Below are 23,984 nucleotides of genomic sequence, written 5' to 3' on the forward strand. Positions count from 1 at the left end.
CACATAGAGGACTTGATACATGCATACCTAACTTTTATAGTTGATATTTTCACTGAAGAAACCCAAGCACTGGATACCGTTTTGAAATAATGCTATATGCACTACTGAAAGGCTGCAACCCAAGAAGAACAGGACCAATGCCAAAATTTTGGCATTTATTATTACAGAGAAAGATGAACATTTTCAAAATGAGAAATTTTAGACTTAGACACACGAGAGTGACTTCAGACTCTTCCCTGCCAAGCAGGCCTTGTTGCTGAGCCCCAGGACCCCTTCCCTTCAGGACTCCTCACAGCTGGGCCTTTCCGCTCCAACCCGTCCTCACTCCAACCTTGGAGCCAAGGGACTGACTCATCCTTAAAAACTGCTTTGATCAGCTCACTCTCCAGCAGAAGAGTCTAAAATGACGACCTGTTTATTCCCTAGTGGATCACGTTCAAATCTCTCTCTCTGTATGGCCATACCTCTATTATCCAGCCCCACCTCCTGCACGTCCACAAGCTGACTTTACTTTCTACTATTCTTAAGTACTCAGCTTTCACCCTAAGAATACTCCTTCACTCTGCACCCCTTTCCCCAAGCTGTTCCCATGCTCACAGCCTGTTCCTGCCTCTGTTATTGTTCCTGCTACTCCCACACCCTTTTCCCTCCCTTCTGCCAATCTAAACCCTACTCATCCACCAAGGTCCAGCTAAAGTCCCGCCCTTGCCACAAAGACTTCCCAAGTTTCTTTAGACCAGGGTTTGTCAACCTCAGCACCACTGACATTTGGAGCTTGATCATTCTCGGTCGTGTGGAGCTGTCCTGTGCACTGCAGTATGTTCAGCAGAATCGCTGGCCTCTACCCACTGGATGTCAGTAGCACTCTCCCCAGAGTGACAGCCAAAGACGTCTCCAGACATTGCCAAATGTCCCCTGGGAGGGGAAGACTGCCCGTGGTTGAGAATCGCCACTTTAGACCTGGGGTCAGCAAACTACGGCCCTTGGACCAAAACAGTTTGCCACCTGTTTTTTGTAAATAAAGTCTATTTGGGACACAGCCACGTTCACGAGTTCACGAGTTGCCTATGGCTGCTTTTGTGGTACAATGGCAGAGTTGAGTAGCAGCAACAGAGACTGCAGAGCTGAAAAAATTTACTCTCTGGCCCTTTACAGAAAAAGTTTGCTGGTCCTTGCTTTAATGGCTTTTTAGAAAAACAAACAAACAAACTCTACCCTTTCCTTACTGCTCTTATGCTCAGCTTTGCAGTTTAGCTGTACTCTACAAGTGTCAGGCTCCACTCTCTGTAGCAGACAAAAGCCTGGAGGAACTGAGTTTCTACATATTTACACCCGCACACACCTGGCCCAGGGCACACATCTGGCTCCAGCCTCCTACCTGTGGGCTGCCTGGGGTGATCCCCACGGCACCGCAGCTCCTGCGGTGTTGCCCTTCATCCTGATTCAGGCTGGCCTGTGGACGTGCCACAGGACATTTTAGAGTCTTATTTAAAATAAGCGTGATGGATTCAAAGAGAGCATATGGCACATTCCAAAAACAGAAGCTCCCCAACTGAGCTCCTGGACAGAAGCGTGCACTTTGTGTGCAGAGGTGACGTAATCTTATAGCTCTAATCTTGCTAACTTCTGGTCAGCCCCAAACAGCCTGGCCCTCAAAGAGCTATATGATTTTTATTCTTTTTGACACTGGGACACCTGAAAAAAAAAACACAGGGTTTGACACTTACAGCGACTTTATATGCAGCTTCTATATAAAAAACAAGATTCTGTATGAAGGCCACCTCGTCAAGAGTGAAAATAATACGTAAGCCTAGTAAAGAAAAACAAACAATGGAGTTAACGGAATTATGTTGTGAAGAGAGAGCTGCCAATTACAAATTACAAACATTACACTAGGAAATAAATCCTTTTACCCTCATTTTCATTTTTCTTACTAGGGCATCAAAAATTAAGTATGAAGTAAACTGTAACAGTTAATGTCTAATCTCGGAAGGAAGGAAGGAAGGAAGGATGGGGGGAGGGAAGGGAGGAAGGAAAGAATGGCTCCACTTTTGTGTGTGTGCCTAGGAGTAGAAAGGATCGAAAGAGAAGATGTGGGGCTTTCGGGTATGTGTTGGATTTGTGCAGAGAAGATTCCACAAAGCAAGCATTTTAGCCCAGAGCAACCACTGTCTTATCTCTGAGTGAGCCAAAGGGCGGGTACTTTTCCCCAATGGCAGATGGGGAAAGTAGAGCCCTCAACTACAGGAGATGGCTTTTCACCTCATGGATCTGCCCAGGCGGCTACATCAACGTGTTAAAGCAGGCAGTGACCAGGAGAGCTGGTTTTTTGCTCGGGTCTTTGAATGTATAACTGGTTATGACAAATACATGTTTTTATTTTTTTTTTGGTTCTCCTGTTGGATTTTTTAAATTTTTATTTTATATTGGAGTATAGTTGATTAACAATGTTGTGTTAGTTTCAGGTGTACAGCAAAGTGATTCAGTTATACATATACAGCTATCTATTCTTTTTCAAATTCTTTTCCCATTTAGGTTATTACAGAATACTGAGCAGAGTTCCAACATCTATTTTTATTTTTTTAAATTAATTAATTAATTAATTTATTTATTTATGGCTGAGCTGGACCTTTGTTGCTGCACGCGGGCTTTCTCTAGTTGCAGTGAGCGGGGGCTACCCTTTGTTGCGGTGCACGGGCTTCTCGTTGCGGTGGCTTCTCTTGCTGCGGAGCACGGGCTCTAGGTACATGGGCTCAGCTGCTGTGGCTCACGGGCCCTAGAGAGCAGGCTCAGTTGTTGTGACGCACGGGCTTAGTTGCTCTGCGGCATGTGGGATCTTCCCGGACCAGGGCTCGAACCTGTGTCCGCTGCATCAGCAGGTGGATCCTTAACCACTGCGCCACCAGGGAAGCCCCCAATATGTATTTTTAAAGTATGAATTCTTGAAGCTGGTATGGGTATGGTAAGATATGCACCCTTAACATCACTGGGGGAAGTTTAACTAGTAAACTGCTCTGAAAACAATTTAGCAATAAGTATGAGTAGCCTTTCAATGATATCTAACTAAGGGAAGGAAGCAAATAGAGATGGGGGTCAACGTTAGTACTGCAACATAGTTATAATAGCAAAAAAAAAAAAAAGAATAAAGGAATAGTTAAACTAATTATGGAATATCCACTGATAAAGTCATTAAAATTATGTTTATAAACAGCTTGTAATATCAAGGGGCAAATGGTTAAGTTATAATGCTATGTAATAAAAAGACTATATTTATGCATATAGTATGACCTTAAATATGTTTTTAAAATGCATAGAAAAAAAAAACTTGGAGGAGACACATTCGAATGAAAGTTGGCAGTGAGATTTTTTTTCTATGTATTTCATTATATTTTCCAAAATATCTACAGTGAGCTCATGTTAACTTTCATAACCAAAACATATTTTTTAAAGTGCCTGGTTTATTCATGAAGCCATAACAGTATTATTTACTGACTTCTCCTATTTTTAGAGTTTCACATTTGCAGCCTGAAATAAATGGGAAGCCTCTAACTCAGGAGCGTGAATTTAGGGGACTGGAGATAAGAACTCTGAGACACAGCAGCTAAGTGACCTAACTTGAGGCTATTTAGTGCACAGAGCGGGGCAGCAGCTTGGAGCTCGGGAGGCCTGGTGTCCAGGCCTCCATGAAAGCCAACAGCTTGGGCTTCAACGAGAACAATGCTCACCACCCAGGAGTTTTTGGCCCACTCACAGCATGGGTGCTATGGACTGAAAGACAACTCTGGGCAAACTGCTGACTTCTAGAAATTATGTTGTTTGTTTATAATTTGGATAAACGAGGGTGTGTCTAAAGAGGGTGACAGGGTAGTGAGAGAAGAGCTGAAGGGCCTGCTACTCCTGGAGAAGAAAACTCTAAAATGGAGCATGACACCGTCTGCAGATATTTGAACTGCTGAACATAGATCTGATCTAGGATGGTCCAATAATTAGGCGACAGAGACAGCAAGGAAGCTTTGGGATCAACCAGTGAGATGCTGACAGAGCTGGCGCAACAGCCCTCGTCCTGCAAGGGTTCAGGAGGCTGACTGTCAACAGAGCCACAGAGTAGCGCACATAATGCAACGCAAAAAGAAGCATGCTTTTTCTTTACAGAAATAGCTTATTTTGAATACTGATCAATGCCTGCCCCTCCCCGCCCCCTTCTGGATTGTCACTCCCAGTACAATGAGGTCAATCAGCCCTGGCTCACCGGAGGCAGTCATCTGGGCCAGAAACAGGAGGAAGAGGGAGGTGGCATCCACCTGGAGGTGGCCCCACTGGTCGTCGCCCACCACGGTGCTGCAGGTGGCGGTGTCGTACTTGGCATGCAGGCTGTCCTTGGTACTCTGAGTGTGCTTGAACCTCTCCACTTTATTCACCTGAGAAAGCAAGTCGGCTGCTCGCAACTAAGGGGTTCATGGCTGGCAAAGGTCAATCTCTTGGATCTAGACCTTTTATCTGTTACCTCTGGGAGCCAGTGGGATGGAAGGCAGGGGATGGATGTTCACTAGTGAGCACCACACAGAGAGGCTGTGCGGGGGACTCTTCCTGCCCATCACCAGAAATGTCTGAGCCCAGCGCCATTTTAACAAGTTCTGAAGGGCTGAGGGGTCAAGCTGCAGGGTTTCCTTGTCTGATATCTCCAGCATGAGCTGTGACACACAGTAGGAACTCAATGAGAGGGAGGGAGGAGGGGAGGGAGAGGAACCTCCTCTTCCTCTTTAAATTTCCAATCTTGTTTCCTTATGTTGAAAGGGAAAGAGCAATGTCGTCTTTGAAGACTAATGAGGCACGTGCCGATTAAGGGTCGGGACTGTATCATATTTATCTTGGGATCTGTGTAGATCCTAGTATGATGTTCTGTATACAGTACATGCTCAACAAATTGTTTTATTTACCCCTCACTGAAAATATCAATAATATCAATGTCAAGTTTTAAAAACTCAAGCATTTCAACTCAAAAGAAACCCTTTTATAAACTCAACAGAATAAACAACAGTACATGGCTTTCTAGGAGTGGCTTTTAAAAACAACGTTTTCTTCCCTGTTAAAAAAAAAAAAGGGCACATTCTCCTTTTACACAAGTTAACTCTTGAAAAGAGATTCTGAGAAAGTATTCTTTGACTCTGGTTCTATAGCATAATAAAATTATTGAAGATAATTTTAAAAGGAGAAAGTAAGCAAAATATTTTCAATTTCTCTTCATCTTGAGAAGAAAAGTTCAGAACACTTTAAGAGTGTTAGTTGTCACCATGAATATGAAGTGCCCACTCAGATGACCCAAAAATACATCTGTCGTTTTCCACTTACCTGTCTCATCATGCACTGGAGAAGACCCCGCATCAGTTTCACCACGTTCTACGGACATAAAATGGAATCAGTAATAAGGCCAGCTTCCCTGCTCCATGAAAACAACCTCCTGACCACATGGCTGGTAAGCCAGTGCTGCCTGGAGCCTTCCCCAAGAAGGCATATACATGCATTCTGATTGTTTGGGTTATTTCTATCCACTGCATCACAAAGAAATTCTTGACGAAGTGACTTATCTCAGATAAAGGAGCTGGACCAGATGGTACCTCCTGGCACCGAAATCCAGTGACTCCTGCTTTTAGCAAGACAATTTTTATAAGCCTAGTACCCTGGAGCTTTATATCACAATTCTTAGTAATTTATTTTTGTTATACTAAAGATGAATTAAGTCCACCACCATGCCTGCCCCAAAATGATGCTTTGCCAAAATAGCCATTTGTGACACATTACTGGACCGCTGAGTAAAGTTCTTACAAAATGCAAGTAGCCGCCAACGTTTCTTAATAATATGTATTATTATTATAAATAATATCAATATCGCTATAATAATCAGATGTTCTGTCCTGGTATTGTACAAAACACTTTACCTGGGTTCCCACTAATTCTTGCAACACCCTTATGAGGTGGGTGTTATTATTTCCCCACTTTATAGATGAGGAACCTGAGGCTGATGAAGCAACATTGCTCAAGTCTCTCCGCTGGCAGGATGGGGAGCAAGGACAGAGCCCAGGTCCTCTGACTCCAGAGTTTGAGCTCCTAGTCAATACATTGTGTTGCCTCCCACTTGCTCCACAATTCAGGCCCACTGAAAGACTGGTCTTAATATGTCCTATTAAAAACTCTATATAACTACTTCACAAGTGGCTGGAGAATGGGATATTTTTAGGTCAAAGTAGCCTGGCTGAAAGAAGTTCCCACCCAGGGCCTTCAGCGTCTCCTCTCTTATAGAATGCACATGGTTTGCAGGGGAAGGCATAGTGAAGGGCCACGAAAGTTAATTGCCAAAGTCTGAAATGGATCACCCTTCAGATTCTTCCATCTCTAAAATCCTAGGAGTCTAGAGTATAATCTCACTTTATGTCATAAACTCTTTTGATGCAGAAAATATTACCTCATAATTAAAAGGTATTATTAACACTGTTATAATTAACATTTCCTATGGTGTGCAGCGTAAACATTTGCCACTCGACTTCCCCTCAAATAAAGAAAAGTTATTTTCCATTGTGAAGAAGCACAGTGGTTCCCAACTGGTGGTGACATTACCATCCCTGGGGATGGGGGAGCATCTGGAAATGTGGGGTGGAGGCATTTTTATTGTCACCATGATGGGGGTGGGAGCTACAGCCATTTAGTGAGTAAGGACTAAGGACACTATATGTCCTGCAACTCATGGGACAGTCTCACACAATAACAACTGTACTGCCTAAGCCCCAAATGCAATAGTGTCCCTGTTGAGGATCATTGGAAGATCCTGTGTTATTTTCCATAATCAAGGGAGATGTCTTCTTTAGTTATTAACCACACTCAACAAATCAAACAATGTGGCCTATTTGTGCCTCTCTATTGTCAGTCACAGATAGGCAAATCTAGTCTACTCTAACCCAGATCAGAAATTGCTTAGAGGAGAGGGGGGGTGTGTGTGTGTGTGTGTGTGTGTGTGTGTGTGTGTGTGTGTGTGTGTGTGTGTGTGTGTGTGTGTGTGTGTGTGTGTGTGTGTGTGTGTGTGTGTGTGTGTGTGTGTGTATGCGCACGCATGCATGTGAGTGTGAATAGACAGGCATGGGTTTACTTGGATTTTGTGTCAGAGGAGGATAGGAAGTTTGGAGGACATGAATGTCAAATTATTATACTGTTAAATGAATGATTCACTTATGTAATAGCCAAGTTCTTAGAGGAGCATTCAGTGCTTGCTGTATGCATTTTCTTTTTTAAAATTAATTAATTAATTGTTTTATTTGTTGGCTGCATTGGGTCTTCGTTGCTGTGTGTGGGCTTTCTCTAGTTGTGGCGAGCGGGGGCTACTCATTGTCGTGATGTGCAGGCTTCTCAATGCAGTGGCTTCTCTTGTTGCGAGCACAGGCTCTAGGCACGTGGGCTGCAGTAGTTGTGGCACGCGGGCTCAGTAGTTGTGGCTCACGGGCCCAAGAGCACAGGCTCAGTAGCTGTGGCACACGGGCTTAGTTGCTCTGCGGCATGTGGGTTCTTCCCAGACTAGGGCTCAAATCCGTGTCCCCTGCATTGGCAGGAGGATTCCTAACCACTGCGCCACCAGGGAAGTCCCTATGTGCATTTTCAATACTACCCATTCTTGCCTTACCTCCAAGACTAGGTGATTTCATTACCTCATACTCAGCATGTCTAGTCAAATCCAGACTGTCCTTTCCTTGCTCACACAGACAGGCTTCCTCTCTTAGCTTCCCTACTGCTGTCAAGGCTGCCGCCACTCATGCCCACTTTGGTTGCTATAAACAATCACCAATTGGGCCGTAAGAACTCCCCCTGGACCTGACAATCCACTGGCTGTGCCAGCCAATGAGAAATGATGAATCAAAGACAAATCCCAAACGCTCTCATGCCAAGAGATCTATACTTTTATACATCAATGCTCCTTACTTCAATGCTATTACTCAAAACACTCTGAAAATACTTCCTGTGCTCAGGGGCAGATTATTTTCTTACATACTTAGTGATAGGCAAGTCTTCGCTTTGGTGGGTATGCTGGTTTCTAATTTTGGAAAACAATAAAAGGTCCTCGTTGTGCTGTATGGTAACACAGGCACAAAAATTGGACACCACCAATGTGGTTCAAAATTAAAGGGTGACTATAAATTAAAAAGACTGCTTTGGAATGACTCAAACTGAAAGGCATTTTTAAAGGAAATTCCAAACATGTTTTAAGCAGTGGCAATAATGTTTGGATAAATATCCTTTCAACATGATTACTCCAAAGAGTATACACTTTGGAATGTGTAGTTCTGGTGTGCTGACTCTTTAAAAACTATCATATTAGTTTATAATGACATTTGTATATAAGTATGTATAAAATTGACAGAGCACGTGTGAGATAAATGTAGCTAGTTAGAAATTTGGATGTCTATTCAGTGCGATTTTTGTTGTTTTTTTATGGAGGGAAAAATCTCAAAAGGAGAGACACATGAGAGGCTGAGACCACCAAAGTGCCTCCCCAAAATATACTATAGCAGAAATGGAGGAGAAGCCTGTACCAGACTGTTTTGCACACACAGCTACCTCCTTGTAGGCTTTTCAGTTCAAGGAAAAGGTGCCGAGCCGCCAAGCCACGGCTGCCAGTCAGCCTTACCTGCTCCAACTCGTAGGCCTTGGCTTTGTCCTCATCGCGGTCAGCATTCTTGCGGTAGGCCATGCCCAGGCCCCACACAGCCAGGATGCTGTAGATGTTATCCCGCACCCAGGCGTCCTTCTGCTCGTGACTGGCTGACAGCAGCCCCGTGACGGGATTCTATCAGAGAAGACAAAACGATTCAGCACGGCCTTTCACCTAGCTCCTGGGCAATGAACGCTCACCCTAATCGGGGCACGAGGGTCGGGATGAGAAGTGAAGAGACCCTGCCACCAACAGTGTGATCTTGGGTGAGAAGTGACATCACTTTTTCTAGGCTTTGGTTTTCTCATCTGTATAATGAGGATATTAGACTAAAAAAATCTCTGAGGGCTCTTCTAACTTGTGAGTACTTGTTCTTTGGCTTTCAGACCAGACCATACTGTTGTAAGTAACGAACAGAAGAAACAGCAAACAGAAAAAGCCTTCAAGGCTTTTACAAATGCGCATTACACAATTAGATCTTCCTCTCCCTTTGTGTTTCCACACCATTTAGTAAAGCACTGAACATGGGAGCAAGAGGCCCCACTCTACCACTCTAGCTCTGTGTGACCGGGGAAGCCACCTACCTTAAAAAGGAGGTGCCGAGCAAGGGGCCATCAGGGGCTTCCCTGGTGGCACAGTGGTTGGGAATCCGCCTGCCAGTGCAGGGGGCATGGGTTCGATCCCTGGTCCGGGAGGATCCCACGTGCTGCGGAGCAACTAAGCCCGTGCGCCACAAATACTGAGCATGCGCTCTAGAGCCCGCGAGCCACAACTACTGAGCCTGCGCGCCTAGAGCCCGTGCTCCACAACAAGAGAAGCCACCGCAATGAGAAGCCTGCACACCGCAAAGAAGAGTAGCCCCCGCTCGCCGCAACTAGAGAAAAGCCCAAGCAAAGCAACAAAGACCCAAAGCAGCCAAAAATTAATTAATTAATTAATTATTTTTAAAGGGGGGGGCCATCAGGGTTCCTATGGTATCACCAGTATTTAAAAGGGCAGCTGAGTCACTAAAAAGCCAGACCTTCACAAAAAGTGTACACAAATGTTCACAGCATTATTCATAGTAGCCCAAAAGAGGAAACAACCCAAGTGTCCATCAACTGACAAATGGATAAAATGTGATCCATACGAACAATGAAATATTATTCAGCAATAAAAAGGAATGAAGTACTAATACATGCTACAGCATGGATGAACCTTGAAAACATTACACTAAGTAAAAGAAGTCAGTCACAAAAGTCTACGTACTGTATGATTCCAATTGTACAGAATGTCCAGAATAGGAAATCTATAGAGATAGAAAGTAGATTAGTAGTTGTCTAGGGCTGTGGGTAGGAGTGGGATGGGAGGAAATGGGGAGTGAGTGAGTGAGTGAGTGACTGCTAACAGGTTTTTTCCTTTCTGGGGGTGATGAAAACGTTCTAAACTTGACTGTGGTTATGATGTACAACTCTGTGGATATGCTAAAACCCAGTAAATTGTACATGCTAGATGAATTGTATGGTGAGTAAATTATATGTCAATAAAGCTATTACTTTTTTAAGAATCTAGTCTTAATAAACTCTGTGCCTAGAAATAAAATGGATAAGATAGGAAAAGAGTCACAAAGATAAAGCCTCTGTTGACTTTCCTGAAATTATGCAAAGAAATATGTATCTAATAAAATACATCATAGCAATCAGAACCCTGCCAGCTTAAATTATTATTCAAAAGGGTACCAAATTATTTACAAGAGGGCTCATTAAAAAACGCTGCTGGGTACTTTCAAAGTGATACTGCCAAGGTTACTGGGTAAAAAAAATATTGGCATAGTTTCAGATGATCCCACCTAAGGAATTAAATATTTGACTTCCTCTTTAATCTATGCCCTCTTCAAAAACATCTAAAACGCAACTGATGGGCCTTCAGGGGCAGCAGCATTCAGTGTATTGACACTGTCCTACAGCCAACAACTACAGATCAATGATATTAAAGTCAACCAGGAGTGAAGTCTAGGAATGGCTGAGGGACGGTATGAGTCATTCCAATAGTGGACTATTGGAGTTCTTTTTTTAAAAATCACTATGCACCAACAAGGTATAGCATAAGCATCTTTATCTGTTCTGGGTCCTGTTGGATAAACTCAGGGCAGGAAACCATCAGGAGGTGCACAGAAAGAACTCAGCCCCTTCCTGGCGTACCCATCAACCGTGAGTCCACTGAGACAAACAGCCTTCCAATGACACAGCAGTGACTGCTTACACAGCGCCAAGTGTGGTTTGGATTATGAAATGTCACTGTTAACTGAAAGTCACCTCTTTGGTTCTTTAGTTTGGGTTTAACTATAAGTGGATTAGTTCATCCCCACCCAGAGCTAAACTGTCTCAGCCTCATTCCACTACAGAGAAGCAGTCTGGGTGTTTCAGGGGATCCCCATATTCAAAACTGCATACACAAGCCATGTTAAATTAGAGTGCTACTGCACTCAGCAAAAGGAATACCTACTATTATGAACTGAAAGCCTGTGTCTCCCCAAAATTCATACGTTGAAATCTAATTCCCAATGTGACAGTATTTGAAAGTGGGGCCTTTGGGAGATAATTAGGTCATGTGGGCAGAGCTCTCATGAAGGGGATTAGCGCCCTTATAGGAAGAGGAGGGGGCAGCTACGAGGAGAGCTACAAAGAGTCAACGGTAGTGTCCCAATGCAGTATTAGAGGAGGTAGCACAGACCTGCACTGGGACTCAGCACTCCTGCTGTAGGGGAACTGACAATGACATCCTTAAACTGTAGAAGAAGAGGTCCAAAACAGATGAGCCTAACATAAACTGTGCTTCATCAAGGGCAAGGGGCCAACAGCTGGGCAGTTTCTCTTTTAAATCCAGTCATTTGTCGGCCCCTCTCCAACATTTGTTCATTTCTGATTTAGGGGAAGTGCCTTTCCTGGCTCCTGTTTATGGGAAAAAAGGGTAGGACCCTAAGGCTTAGAATGGACTGGGCCCAGGGCTTGGCCCCTATACTGTCATAACAACGCTAAAATCTTGGTGGCTTATATTTCTCGCCCATGTCTTGTGTCCATCCCTTTTCAGCTGTGGTTCTGCTCTGTGTTACCTTCCATCTAGGAACCAGGCTACTGGGACAGCCTTATGCCCACAACACTGCCCATCTCATGGCAGAGGAGAAGACAGGCAGTGAACCATGAGCTGCCTCTTACAGCTGCTGGTTAGAACTGACACATATCACTTCCTCTCACGTCTCATTGTTGAAAGCAAGTCACATGGCCATTCCTAAGTTCCACAGGGTAAGGATGTGGAAGCCTCTCCCAGGGGTGAGAAGCAAATAACTGTGAACAACCATTATGTGAATAATTATTATTACTATTACTTTTTAGGTATGAAAATTATATTTATTTAAACCAAGGAAAGAAATCACAAGTTATGAATATTAAAAGCTGACCAACATCACAACATCTGTACCTGCCTTAGACACGTCTGTAATACTTTTTATTTTTGAATTGCTGAATTTTATTTTATTTACTTTTTATACAGTTTATTTTATACATATTAGTGTATCCGTGCTCAATCCCAATCTCCCAATTCATCCCACCACCACCCCCGCCATTTTCCCCCCTTGGTGTCCATACATTTTTTCTCTACATCTGTGTCTCTATTTCTGCCCTGCAAACGGGTTCATCTGTACCATTTTTCTAGGTTCCACATATATGCGTTAATATACAATATTTGTTTTTCTCTTTCTGACTTACTTCACTCTGTATGCCAGTCTCTAGATCCATCCATGTCTCTACAAATGACCTAATTTCATTCCATTTTATGGCTGAGTAATATTCCATTGTATATATGTACTTTTTTTTTTAACATCTTTATTGGCGTATAATTGCTTTACAATTGTGTGTTAGTTTCTGCTGTATAACAAAATGAATCAGCTACACATATACATACATCCCCATATCTCCTCCCCTTTGCATCTCCCTCCCTCAGACCCTCCCTATCCCACCCCTCTAGGTGGTCACCAAGCACCGAGCTGATCTCCCTGTGCTATGCAGCTGCTTCCCACTAGCTATCTATTCTACATTTGGTAGTGTATATATGTCCATGCCACTCTCTCACTTCATCCCAGCTTACCCTTCCCCCTCCCCGTGTCCTCAAGTCCGTTTGCTACGTCTGCATCTTTATTCTTGTCCTGCCCCTAGGTTCTTCATAACAATTTTTTTTGATTCCATATGTATGTGATAGCATACGGTATTTGTTTTTCTTTCTGACTGACTTCACTCTGTATGACAGACTCTAGGTCCATCCACCTCACTATAAATAACTCAATTTTGTTTCTTTTTATGGCTGACTAATATTCCATTGTACTGTGCCACATCTTTACCCATTCACCTGTACATGGACACTTAGGTTGCTTCCATGACCTGGCTACTGTAAACAGTGCTGCAATGAACAGTGGGGTGCATGTATCTTTTTGAATTATGGTTTTCTCTGGGTATATGCCCAGTAGTAGGATTGCTGGGTCATATGGTAATTCTATTTTTAGTTCTTTAAGGAACCTCCATACTGTTCTCCAGAGTGGCTGTATCAATTTACATTCCCACCAACAGTGCAAGAGGGTTCCCTTTCTCCATACCCTCTCCAGCATTTGTTGTTTGTAGATTTTCTGATGATGGCCATTCTGACTGGTGTGAGGTGATACCTCATTGTAGTTTTGATTGGCATTTCTCTAATAATTAGTGATGTTGAGCAGCTTTTCACGTGCTTCTTGGCCATCTGTATGTCTTCTTTGGAGAAATGTCTATTTAGGCCTTCTGCCCATTTCTTGATTGGGTTGTTTTTTTAATATTGAGCTGCATGAGCTGTTTATATATTTTGGAGATTAATCCTTTGTCTGTTGACTTGTTTGCAAATATTTTCTCCCATTCTGAGGGTTGTCTTTTTGTCTTGTTTGTAGGTTTCTTTTCAAAAGCTTTTAAGTTTCATTAGGTCCCATTTGTTAATTTTTGTTTTTATTTCCATTACTCTAGGAGGTGGATCAAAAAAGATCTTGCTGTGATTTATGTTCAAAGAGTGTTCTTTCTATGCTTTCAACTAAGACTTTTATAGTGTCTGGTCTTACATTTAGGTCTCTAATCCACTTTGAGTCTATTTTTTGTGTATGGTGTTAGAGAGTGTTCTAATTTCATTCTTTTACATGTAGCTGTCCAGTTTTCCCAGCACCACTTGTTGAAGAGACAGTCTTTTCTCCATTGTGTATCCTTGCCTCCTTTGTCATAGATTAGCTGACCATAGGTGCGTGGGTTTATCTCTGGGCTTTCTATCCTGTTGCATTGATCTATATTTCTGTTCTTGTGCCAGTCCCATCCTGTCTTGATTACTGTAGCTTTGTAGTACAGTGTGAAGTCATGGAGTCTGATTCCTCCAGCTCCGTTTTTTTCCCTCAAGACTGCTTTGGCTATTCGGGATCTTTTGTGTCTCCATACAAATTTTAAAACTTTTTTGTTCTAGTTCTGTAAAAAATGCCACTGGTAATTTGATAGGGATTGCATTGAATCTGTAGACTGCTTTGGATAGTAGTCATTTTCACAATATTGATTCTTCCAATCCGAGAACATGGTATAGTTCTCCATCTGTTTGTGTCATCTTTGATTTCTTTCATCAGTGTCTTATAATTTTCTGTGTACAGGTCTTTTACCTCCTTAAGTAGGTGTATTCCTAGGTATTTTATTCTTTTTGTTGCAATGGTGAATGGGACTGTTTCCTTAATTTCTCTTTCTGATCTTTCGTTGTTAGTGTATAGGAATGCAAGAGATTTCTGTGCATTAACTTTGTATCCTGCGGGGCTTCCCTGGTGGCGCAGTGGTTAAGAATCCGCCTGCCAATGCAGGGGACACAGATTCGAACCCTGGTCTGGTAAGATCCCACATGCCACGGAGCAGCTAAGCCCGTGCACTACAACTACTGAGCCTGTGCTCTAGAGCCCACAAGCCACAACTACTGAAGCCTGCGTGCCTAGAGCCCGTGCTCCACAACAAGAGAAACCACCATAATGAGAAGCCCACACACCACAATGAAGAGTAGCCCCCTCTTGCCACAGCTAGAGAAAGCCCACGTGCAGCAATGAAGACCCAATGCGGCCAAAAATAAATTTTAAAAAATAATAATAAATAAATAAATAAATTTTGTATTCTGCAACTTTACCAAATTCATTGATTAGCTCTAGTAGTTTTCTGGTGGTAGTTTTAGGATTCTCTATGTATAGTGTCATGTCGTCTGCAAACAGTAACAGTTTTACTTCTTCTTTTCCAATTTGTATTCCTTTTATTTCTTTTTCTTCTCTGATTGCCATGGCTAGGACTTCCAAAACTATGTTAAATAAGAGTGGCGACAGTGGACATCCTTGTCTTCTTCCTGATCTTAGAGGAAATGCTTTCAGTTTTTCACCATTGAGAATGATGTTTGTTGTGGGTTTGTTGTATATGCCCTTTTTATGTTGAGGTAGTTTCTCTCTATGTCCACTTTCTGGAGAGTTTCTATCATACATGGGTGTTGAATTTTTTCAAAAGCTTTTTCTGCTATTAAGATGATCATATGGTTTTTATTCATAAATTTGTTAATATGGTGTATCACATGTATTGATTTGTATATACTGAAGAATCTGTGTATCCCTGGGATAAATCCCACTTGATCATGGTGTATGATCCTTTTAATGTGTTGTTGGATTCTGTTTGCTAGTATTTTGTTGAGGATTTTTGCATCTACAATCACCAGTGATATTGGTGTGTAATTTTTTTTTGTTGTATCTTTGTCTGGTTTTGGTATCAGGGTGACGGTGGCCTCATAGAAGGAGTCTGGGAGTTTTCCTTCCTTCGCAATTTTTTGGAAGAGTTTGAGAAGGATGGGTGTTAGCTCTTCTCTAAATGTTTGATAGAATTCATCTGTGAAGCCATCTGGGCCTGGACTTTTTGTTTGTTGGAAGACTTTTAACCACAGTTTCAATTTCATTACTTGTGATTGGTCTGTTCATATTTTCTATTTCTTCCTGGTTCAGCCTTGGAAGGTTATACCTTTCTAAGAATTTGTCCATTTCTTCCAGGTTGTCCGTTTTATTGGCATAGAGTTGCTTGTAGTAGTCTCTTATGATGCTTTGTGTTTCTGTGGTGTCCGCTGCAACTTCTCCTTTTTCTTTTCTAATTTTATTGAGTTGAGTCCTCTCCTTTGTCTTGATGAGTCTGGCTAAAGGTTTATCAATTTTGTTTATCTTCTCAAAGAACCAGGTTTTAGTTTTATTGATCCTTGCTATCGTTTCCTTTCATCGTTTCTATTTCATTTATTTCTGCTCTGATCTTTATGATATCTTTCCTTCTACTAATTTTGGGTTTTGTTTCTTCTTCTTTCTCCAGTTCCTTTAGGTGGAAGGTTAGATCGTTTATTTGAGACTTTTCTTATTTCTTGAGGTAGGCTGGTATTGCTATAAACTTCCCTCTTAGAACTGCTTTTGCTGCATCCCATAGGTTTTGGATCATCGTGTTTTTGTTGTAATCTGTCTGCAGGTATTTTTTGATTTCCTCTGATTTCTTCAGTGATCTCTTGCTTATTTAGTAATGTATTGTTTAGCCTCCATGTGTTTGTGTTATTTATGCTTTTTTCCTTGTAATTGATTTCTAATCTCATAGCATCGTGGTCAGAAAAGGTACTTGATATGATTTCAATTTTCTTAAATTTACTGAGGCTTGATTTGTGACCCAAGATGTGATCTATCCTGGAGAATGTTCTGTGCGCACTTGAGAAGAAAGTGTAACGTGCTGTTTTCGGATGGAATGTCCTATAAATATCAATTAAATCTATCTGGTCTCTTGTGTCATTAAAAGCTTCTGTTTCCTTATTAATTTTCTGTCTGGATGATCTGTCCATTGGTGTAAGTGAGGTGTTAAAGTCCCCCACCATTATTGTGTTACTGTCGATTTCCTGTTTTACAGGTGTTAGCAGTTGCCTTATGTATTGAGGTGCTCCTATGTTGGGTGCATATATAATTGTTATATCTTCTTCTTGGATTGATCCCTTGATCATGATGTAGTGTCCTTCCTTGTCTCCTGTAGCATTCTTTATTTTAAAGTCTATTTTGTCTGATATGAGTATAGCTACTCCAGCTTTCTTTTGATTTCCATTTGCATGGAATATCTGTTTCCATCCCCTCACTTTCAGTCTGTGTGTGTCCCTAGGTCTGAAGTGGGTCTCTTGTAGACAACATATACATGGGTCTTGTTTTTGTATCCATTCAGCGAGCATGTGTCTTTTGGTTGGAGCATTTAATCCATTCACGTTTAAGGTAATTATCGATATGTATGTTCCTATAACCATTTTCTTAATTGTTATGGGTTTGTTTTTGTAGGTCCTATTGTTCTCTTGTGTTTCCCACTTAGTGAAGTTCCTTTAGCATTTGTTGTAGAGCTTGTTTGGTGGTGCTGAATTCTCTTAGCTTTTGCTTGTCTGTAAAGCTTTTGATTTCTCTGTCGAATCTGAATGAGGTCCTTGCCGGGTAGAGTAATCTTGGTTGTAGGTTCTTCCCTTTCATCACTTTAAATATATAATGCCACTCCCTTCTGGCTTGTAGAGTTTCTTCTGAGAAATCAGCTGTTAACCTTATAGGAGTTCCCTTATATGTTATTTGTTGTTTTCTCCTTATGATTTCAATAATTTTTCTTTGTCTTTAATTTTTGTCTATTTGATTACTATATGTCTTGGTGTGTTTCCCTTGGGTTTATCCTGCCTGGGACTCTCTGTGCTTCCTGGACGTGGGTGGCTATTTCCTTTCCCATATTAGGGAAGTTTTTGACTATAATCTCTTCAAATATTTTCTCGGGTCCTTTCTCTCTCTCTTCTCCTTCTGGGACCCCTTTAATGAGAATGTTGTTGCATTTAATGTTGTCCCAGAGGTCTCTTAGGCTGTCTTCATTTCTTTTCATTCTTTTTTCTTTATTCTGTTCCACAGCAGTGAACTCCACCATTTTGTCTTCCAGGTCACTTATCTGTTCTTCTGCCTAAGTTATTCTGGTATTGATTCCTCCTAGTGTATTTTTCATTTCAGTTACTGTACTGTTCATCTCTGTTTGTTTGTTCTTTAATTCTTCCAGGTGTTTGTTCTTTAATTCTTCTAGGTCTCTGTTAAACATTTCTTGCATCTTCTCCATCTTTGCCTCCATTCTTTTTCCAAGGTCCTGGGTCATCTTCACTATCATTATTCTGAATTCTTTTTCTGGAAGGTTGCCTATCACCACTTCATTTAGTTGTTTTTCTGGGGTTTATCTTGTTCCCTCATCTGGTACAAAGTCCTCTGCCTTTTCATTTTGTCTATCTTTCCGTGAATGTGGTTTTCCTTCCACAGGCTGCAGAATTGTAGTTCTTCTTGCTTCTGCTGTCTGCCCTCTATGTGAACAATTATTATATGAATAATTGTGAACAACTATGCTGTCATGGTGACATCACCTGCTAGCTGTGATGGTCTGGGAAACACCCCCACCTGCCGCCTCCACAGCTGAATCATTACTGAATCTAAAGTGCTCAGAGATTAAAATGGTGATGAATTACTTGCCTTTTGCTTTTGGGCTTATAAAAAAATTGTTAAAGTAATAAACTGAAATCCTACTCTTCAGCATAGGGAGAAGAGGGGAAACGAATTGAGATATTAACATCAGACAAAGTAGACTTCACAGCAAAGAAAACAACCAGGGATACAGAAAGATGTTACATAATAATAAAAGGGTCAGTTCCTATGAAGATATAATAATCCTAAATGTGTGTGCACCTAACAAGAGGAAAAGGGATACAGACATAGGGCCTAGAACAGAATAGAGACCAGAAGTAGATCCACACACATATGATAAATTGACCTTTGACAAAGGTCTAAACACAAAGGGAGAAAGAACAGTCTTTTTAATAAATGGTATTGGAACAAATGAACATCCATATGCAAGAAAATGAATCTGAATCTAAATCCCACATCTTACACAACGTTAACTCAAAATGGATCACAGATCTAAATGTAAAATGTAAACCTATAAAACTTCTGTAAGAAAACATAGAAGATGGGACTTCCCTGGTGGCGCAGTTGTTAAGAATCTGCCTGCCAACGCAGGGGATACAGGTTTGAGCCCTGGTCCGGGAAGATCCCACATGCCACAGAGCAACTAAGCCCATGCGGCACAACTACTGAGCCCGTGCCCTAGGGCCCGCGAGCCACAACTACTGAGCCGACATGCCACAACTACTGCAGGCCACGTGCCTAGAGCCTGTGCTCTGCAACAAAGAGAAGCCACCACAACGAGAAGCCCGCACATCACAACAATGAGCAGCCCCCGCTCGCCACAACTAGAGAAAGCCTGCACACAGCAACAACGACCCAAGGCAGCCAAATACAGATAAATAAAATAATTTTAAAAAGAAAGAAAACGTAGAAGAAAAATCTTCATGACTTAAAATTAGGCAAAATTAGCCATGACACCAAAAGCACCATCCATAGAAGAAAAATCGATAAACTGGACTTTATCAAAATTAAAACCTTTTTCCCTGTTAAAGACACTTAAGAGATGAAAAGACAAGCTATAGACTGGGAGAAACTATTTGCAAGTCACATGTTCAACAAGGGAATTGTATCCAGCATATGGAAAGAACTCTCAAAACTCAACAGTAAGAAAACAACTGATTTAAAAATTGGTTGAAAAAGAACTTGAAAAGGGCTTCCCTGTTGGCACATTGGTTAAGAATCTGTCTGCCAATGCAGGGGACACGAGTTCGAGCCCTAGTCCAGGAAGATCCCACATGCCATGGAGCAACTAAGCCTGTGCGCCACAACTACTGAGCCTGCACTCTAGGGCCTGTGAGCCACAACTACTGAAGCTCGCGTGCCTAGAGCCCGTGCTCCACAACAAGAGAAGCCACTGCAACAAGAAGCACGTGCACTGCAATGAAGAGTAGCCCCTGCTCGCCACAGAGAAAGCCCGTGTGCAGCAATGAAGACCCAATGCAGCCAAAAATAGATAAATAAAAATTTTTTAAAAAGGCCAACATCATTAGCTATTAAGGAAATGCAAATTAAAACCACTGTGAGATAGCACTACCTACCTATTGAAATGGCTAAAATAAAAAAATACTGCCAAACCACATGATCATTTCAACAGATGCAAAAAAAGCATTTTATAAAATTCAACATCTATTCATGTTAAAAACTCTTACCGAAGTGGGTATAGAGGGAACATATCTCAACATAATAAAAGCTATTTATGACAAACCCACAGCCAACATAAGACTCAATGGTGAAAACCTGAAAGCCTTCCCACTAAAATCTGGAACAAGAGAAGGATGCCCACTCTCACTTCTCTTCAACATAGTACTGGAAGTCCTAGCCACAGCAGTCAGACAAGAAAAAGAAATAAAAGGTATCCAAATTGGAAGGGAAGAGGTAAAACTGTCATTATATGCAGATAACATGATACTATATACAGAAAACCCTTAAGACTCCACACAAAAACTAGTAGAACTAATAAACGAATTCAGCAAGGTAGCAGGATACAAGATTAACAAACAGAAATCTTTTGCATTTCTTTACACAAACAATGAAATATCAGAAAGGGAAAGTAAAAAACAACCCCTTTTAAAATCACATAAAAAAATATCTAGGGGGCTTCCCTGGTGTCGCAGTGGTCGAGAGTCCGCCTGCTGATGCAGAAGATGCAGGTTCGTGCCCCGGTCCAGGAGGATCCCACATGCCGCGGAGCGGCTGGGCCCGTGGGCCATGGCCACTGAGTCTGCGCATCCAGAGCCTGTGCTCTGCAGCGGGAGAGGCCACAGCAGTGAGAGGCCCGCGTACCGCAAAATAATAATAAAAATAAAAAATATCTAGGAATAAACCTGACCAAGGAGGTGAAAGACTTATGTGCTGAGAACTATAAAACATTGATTAAGGAAATTACAGATGATTCAAAGAAATGGAAAGATATCCCATGCTCCTAGATTGGAAGAATATTGTTAAAATGGCCATACTCCCCAAAGCAATCTACAGATTAGATGCGATCACTATCAAATTATCCATGACCTTTTTCACAGAACTAGAACAAATAATCCTAAAATTTATGTGGAACTATAAAAGACCTAGAATTGCCAAAATAAGCCTGAGGAAAAAGAACAAAGCTGGAGGTATAACCCGCCCTGATTTCAGACTATACTACAAAGCTACAGTAATCAAAACAACATGGTACTGGCACAAAAACAGACATATGGATCAATGAAACAGAATAGAGAGCCCAGAAATAAATCCACACACCTATGATCAATTAATCTTCGGCAAAGGAGGCAAGAATATACAATGGAGAAAAGACAATCTCGTCAGCGAGTGGTGCTGGGCAAGCTGGACAGTCACATATAAATCAATGAAGTTAGAACACTCCCTCACACCATACACAAAAATAAACTCAAAATGGCTTAAAGACTTAAATATAAAACATGACACCATAAAAATCCTAGAAGAGAACACAGGCAAAACATTCTCTGACATAAATGTAAGAATGTTTTCTTAGATCAGTCTCCCAAGACAAGAGAAATAAAAGCAAATATAACAAATGGAACCAAATCAAACTTACAAGCTTTTGCACAGCAAAGGAAACCATAAACAAAATGAAAAGACAACCTACGGAATGGGAGAAAATATTTGCAAATGATGCAACTGACAAGGGCTTAATTTCTAAAATATACAAACAGCTCACACAACTCAATAACAAAAAAACAAACAACCCAATCAAAAAATGGGCAGAAGACCTAAAGAGGCATTTCTCCAAAGAAGACATACAGATAGCCAACAGACACATGAAAAGATACTCAACACTGCTAATTATTAAAATCAAAACTAGGGACTTCCCTGGTGGCACAGTGGTTAAGAATCCACCTGCCAATGCAGGGGACACAGGTTTGAGCCCTGGTCTGGGAAGACCCCACATGATGCAGAGCAACTAAGCCCGTGTGCCACAACTACTGAGCCTGCGCTCTACAGCCCGCAAGCCACAACTACTGAAGCCTGCATTCCTAGAGCCCGTGCTCGCAACAGGAGAACCCACTGCAACAAGAAGCTCACACACTGTCACAAAGAGTAGCTCCTACTCAGTGCAGCTAGAGAACGCCTGAGCACAGCAATGAAGACCCAACACAGCCAAAAATAAATTAATTAAAAAAAATCAAAACTACAATGAGGTATCACCTCATACCAGTCAGAATGGCCATCATCAAAGTCTACAAATAACAAATGCCAGAGAGGGTATGGAGAAAAGGGAACCATCCTACACTGTTGGTGGGAATGTAAACTGGTACAGCCACTACGGAAGACAGTATGGAGGTTCCTTAAAAAACTAGAAAGACAGCTACCGTGTGATCCAGCAATCCCACTCCTGGGCAGATATCTGGAGAAAACTGTAATTTGAAAAGATACATTCACCCCAATGTTCACAGCAGCACTACTTACAATAGCCAAGACATGGAAGCAACCTAAATGTCCATCAACAGATGAATGGATAAAGAAGATGGGTGATGTGTGTGTGTGTGTGTGTGTGTGTGTGTATACACAGACAATGGAATACTACTCTCCCATAAAAAAGAATGAAATAATGCCATATGCAGCAACATGGATGGACTTAGAGATTATCATACTAAGTCAGTCAGAAGAGAAAGACAAATACCATATATCACTTGCACGTGGAATCTAAAATATGATACAAATGAACTTATTTACAAAATAGAAACAGACTCACAGACATAGAAAATAAACTTACGGTTACCAGAGGGAAAAGGAGGTGGGGAGGGATAAATTAGGAGTTTGGAATGAGCAGATACAAACTACTATATATATAATAGATAAACAACAAGGTCCTATTGTATAGCACAGGGAACTATATTCAATATCCTGTAATAAACCATAATGGAAAAGAATATGAAAAAGAATATGTATATATATAACTGAATCACTTTGCTGTACACCAGAAACACAACATTGTAAATCAAGTATACTTCAATAAATAAGTAAATAAATAAATAAATGAAAATTTAAAGTATAGAAAAACTAATGCCAATACTAAGCGTTAACAGGGGCATAGAGCCACTTGAATCCTCATACACTGTTGCTGGGAATGCAAAATAGTGCTGCCATTCTAGAAAAGAGTTTGGCGATTTCTAATGAAGTTAAACAGACACTTACCCTATGACCCAGCAAACCTGCTCCTAAGTATTTACCCTAGAGAAATGCAAACCTCTACATGCATGTTTAAAGCAGCTCGATCCATAACTGCCAGAAACTGTAAATAACTCAAATTTCCTTCAACGGGTGAATGGATAAACACACTGTGATATGTCCATATAATGAATACTACTCGGCAATGAAAAAGAACAAACTACTGATACACACGACAGCTTGGATGAATCTCGGGGGCATTATACTAAGTGAAAGAAGCCACTCTCAAAGGTTACATACCATATGATTCCACTTACATGACAATCTTGAAAAGACAAAACTATAGTGACACAGAACAAATCAGCGGTTTCTAGAGATTAGGGTTGGGTGGGATGTGTGACTATAAAGAGGTAGCAGGAGGGAGATTTTTTTAGTCGAAGGAACTGCTTTGTATTTTGATTATGGTGGTGGTTACGTGACTCTATACATGTTTTAAAATTCATAGAACTGTAGTCTTTCTTTAGGAAACTCTGAAGAAGCATGAATCTTGGGAATGATTCAAACAGGTGGTAAATCCTCATTTTTGCTTTATAAGTAGAAAAGTGGGTAAAACAGGGGAGCTGCTTCAAGCATAGGAAATGGCTTATCCCTAGATTCAGAGATGAGATGGGTGAAACAGAGAATAGTAAACTCAAAGGACAGAGGTGAAGTTTAAGGAGGCAGAAGTTAGGGCAGTGAATTTCAGTGAGGGTAACGGTACAGTGGTACAAGATGACCGAAGAAGACTGTACATGGCTCCCTAGGGTGGTGGGTATGTAGTTTAAAAACATATATTCAATGTTAAAATTATCAACCTGAAAAATAAAGATAATAAAAGCTCAAGTCTTCGTCATACACGCTCAAGAAACAACACTTATACAATCTTCTTGGTTGGTGGCAATACCAAGATGATACTGAGAGCAATCAGGGGATGGGGAGGATTAACAACAGAAGAGAGCAGCGATGTTGAAAAGGTGGCATCCACTGCTCCTAAGAAGGCGTGTGCATGTGAGAGGAGGGGCAGGTAAGGGCTGCAAAGTGGATGCTGACCCA

General features: G+C 41.4%; 1 protein-coding gene across 5 annotated transcripts in view; it reads right to left on the bottom strand.

The window, feature by feature from the left end:
* Window positions 1-23,984, bottom strand: part of PHKA2 (phosphorylase kinase regulatory subunit alpha 2) — an 83,132-nt gene that overhangs the window by 43,805 nt on the left and 15,343 nt on the right. For all 5 annotated transcript variants that reach the window (XM_082864192.1, XM_082864195.1, XM_082864194.1 and 2 more), the window contains exons 2-5: window positions 8,669-8,827; window positions 5,350-5,397; window positions 4,250-4,418; window positions 1,728-1,810 (exon numbers count right to left, since the gene is read on the bottom strand). In XM_082864192.1, coding sequence (XP_082720318.1) covers window positions 1,728-1,810; window positions 4,250-4,418; window positions 5,350-5,397; window positions 8,669-8,827 — 459 coding nt within the window. The remainder of the gene's footprint in view (window positions 1-1,727; window positions 1,811-4,249; window positions 4,419-5,349; window positions 5,398-8,668; window positions 8,828-23,984) is intronic.

The sequence above is a fragment of the Leucopleurus acutus genome, assembly GCF_964270905.1.
Source record: "Leucopleurus acutus genome assembly, chromosome: X".
NCBI lineage: Eukaryota > Metazoa > Chordata > Mammalia > Artiodactyla > Delphinidae > Leucopleurus > Leucopleurus acutus.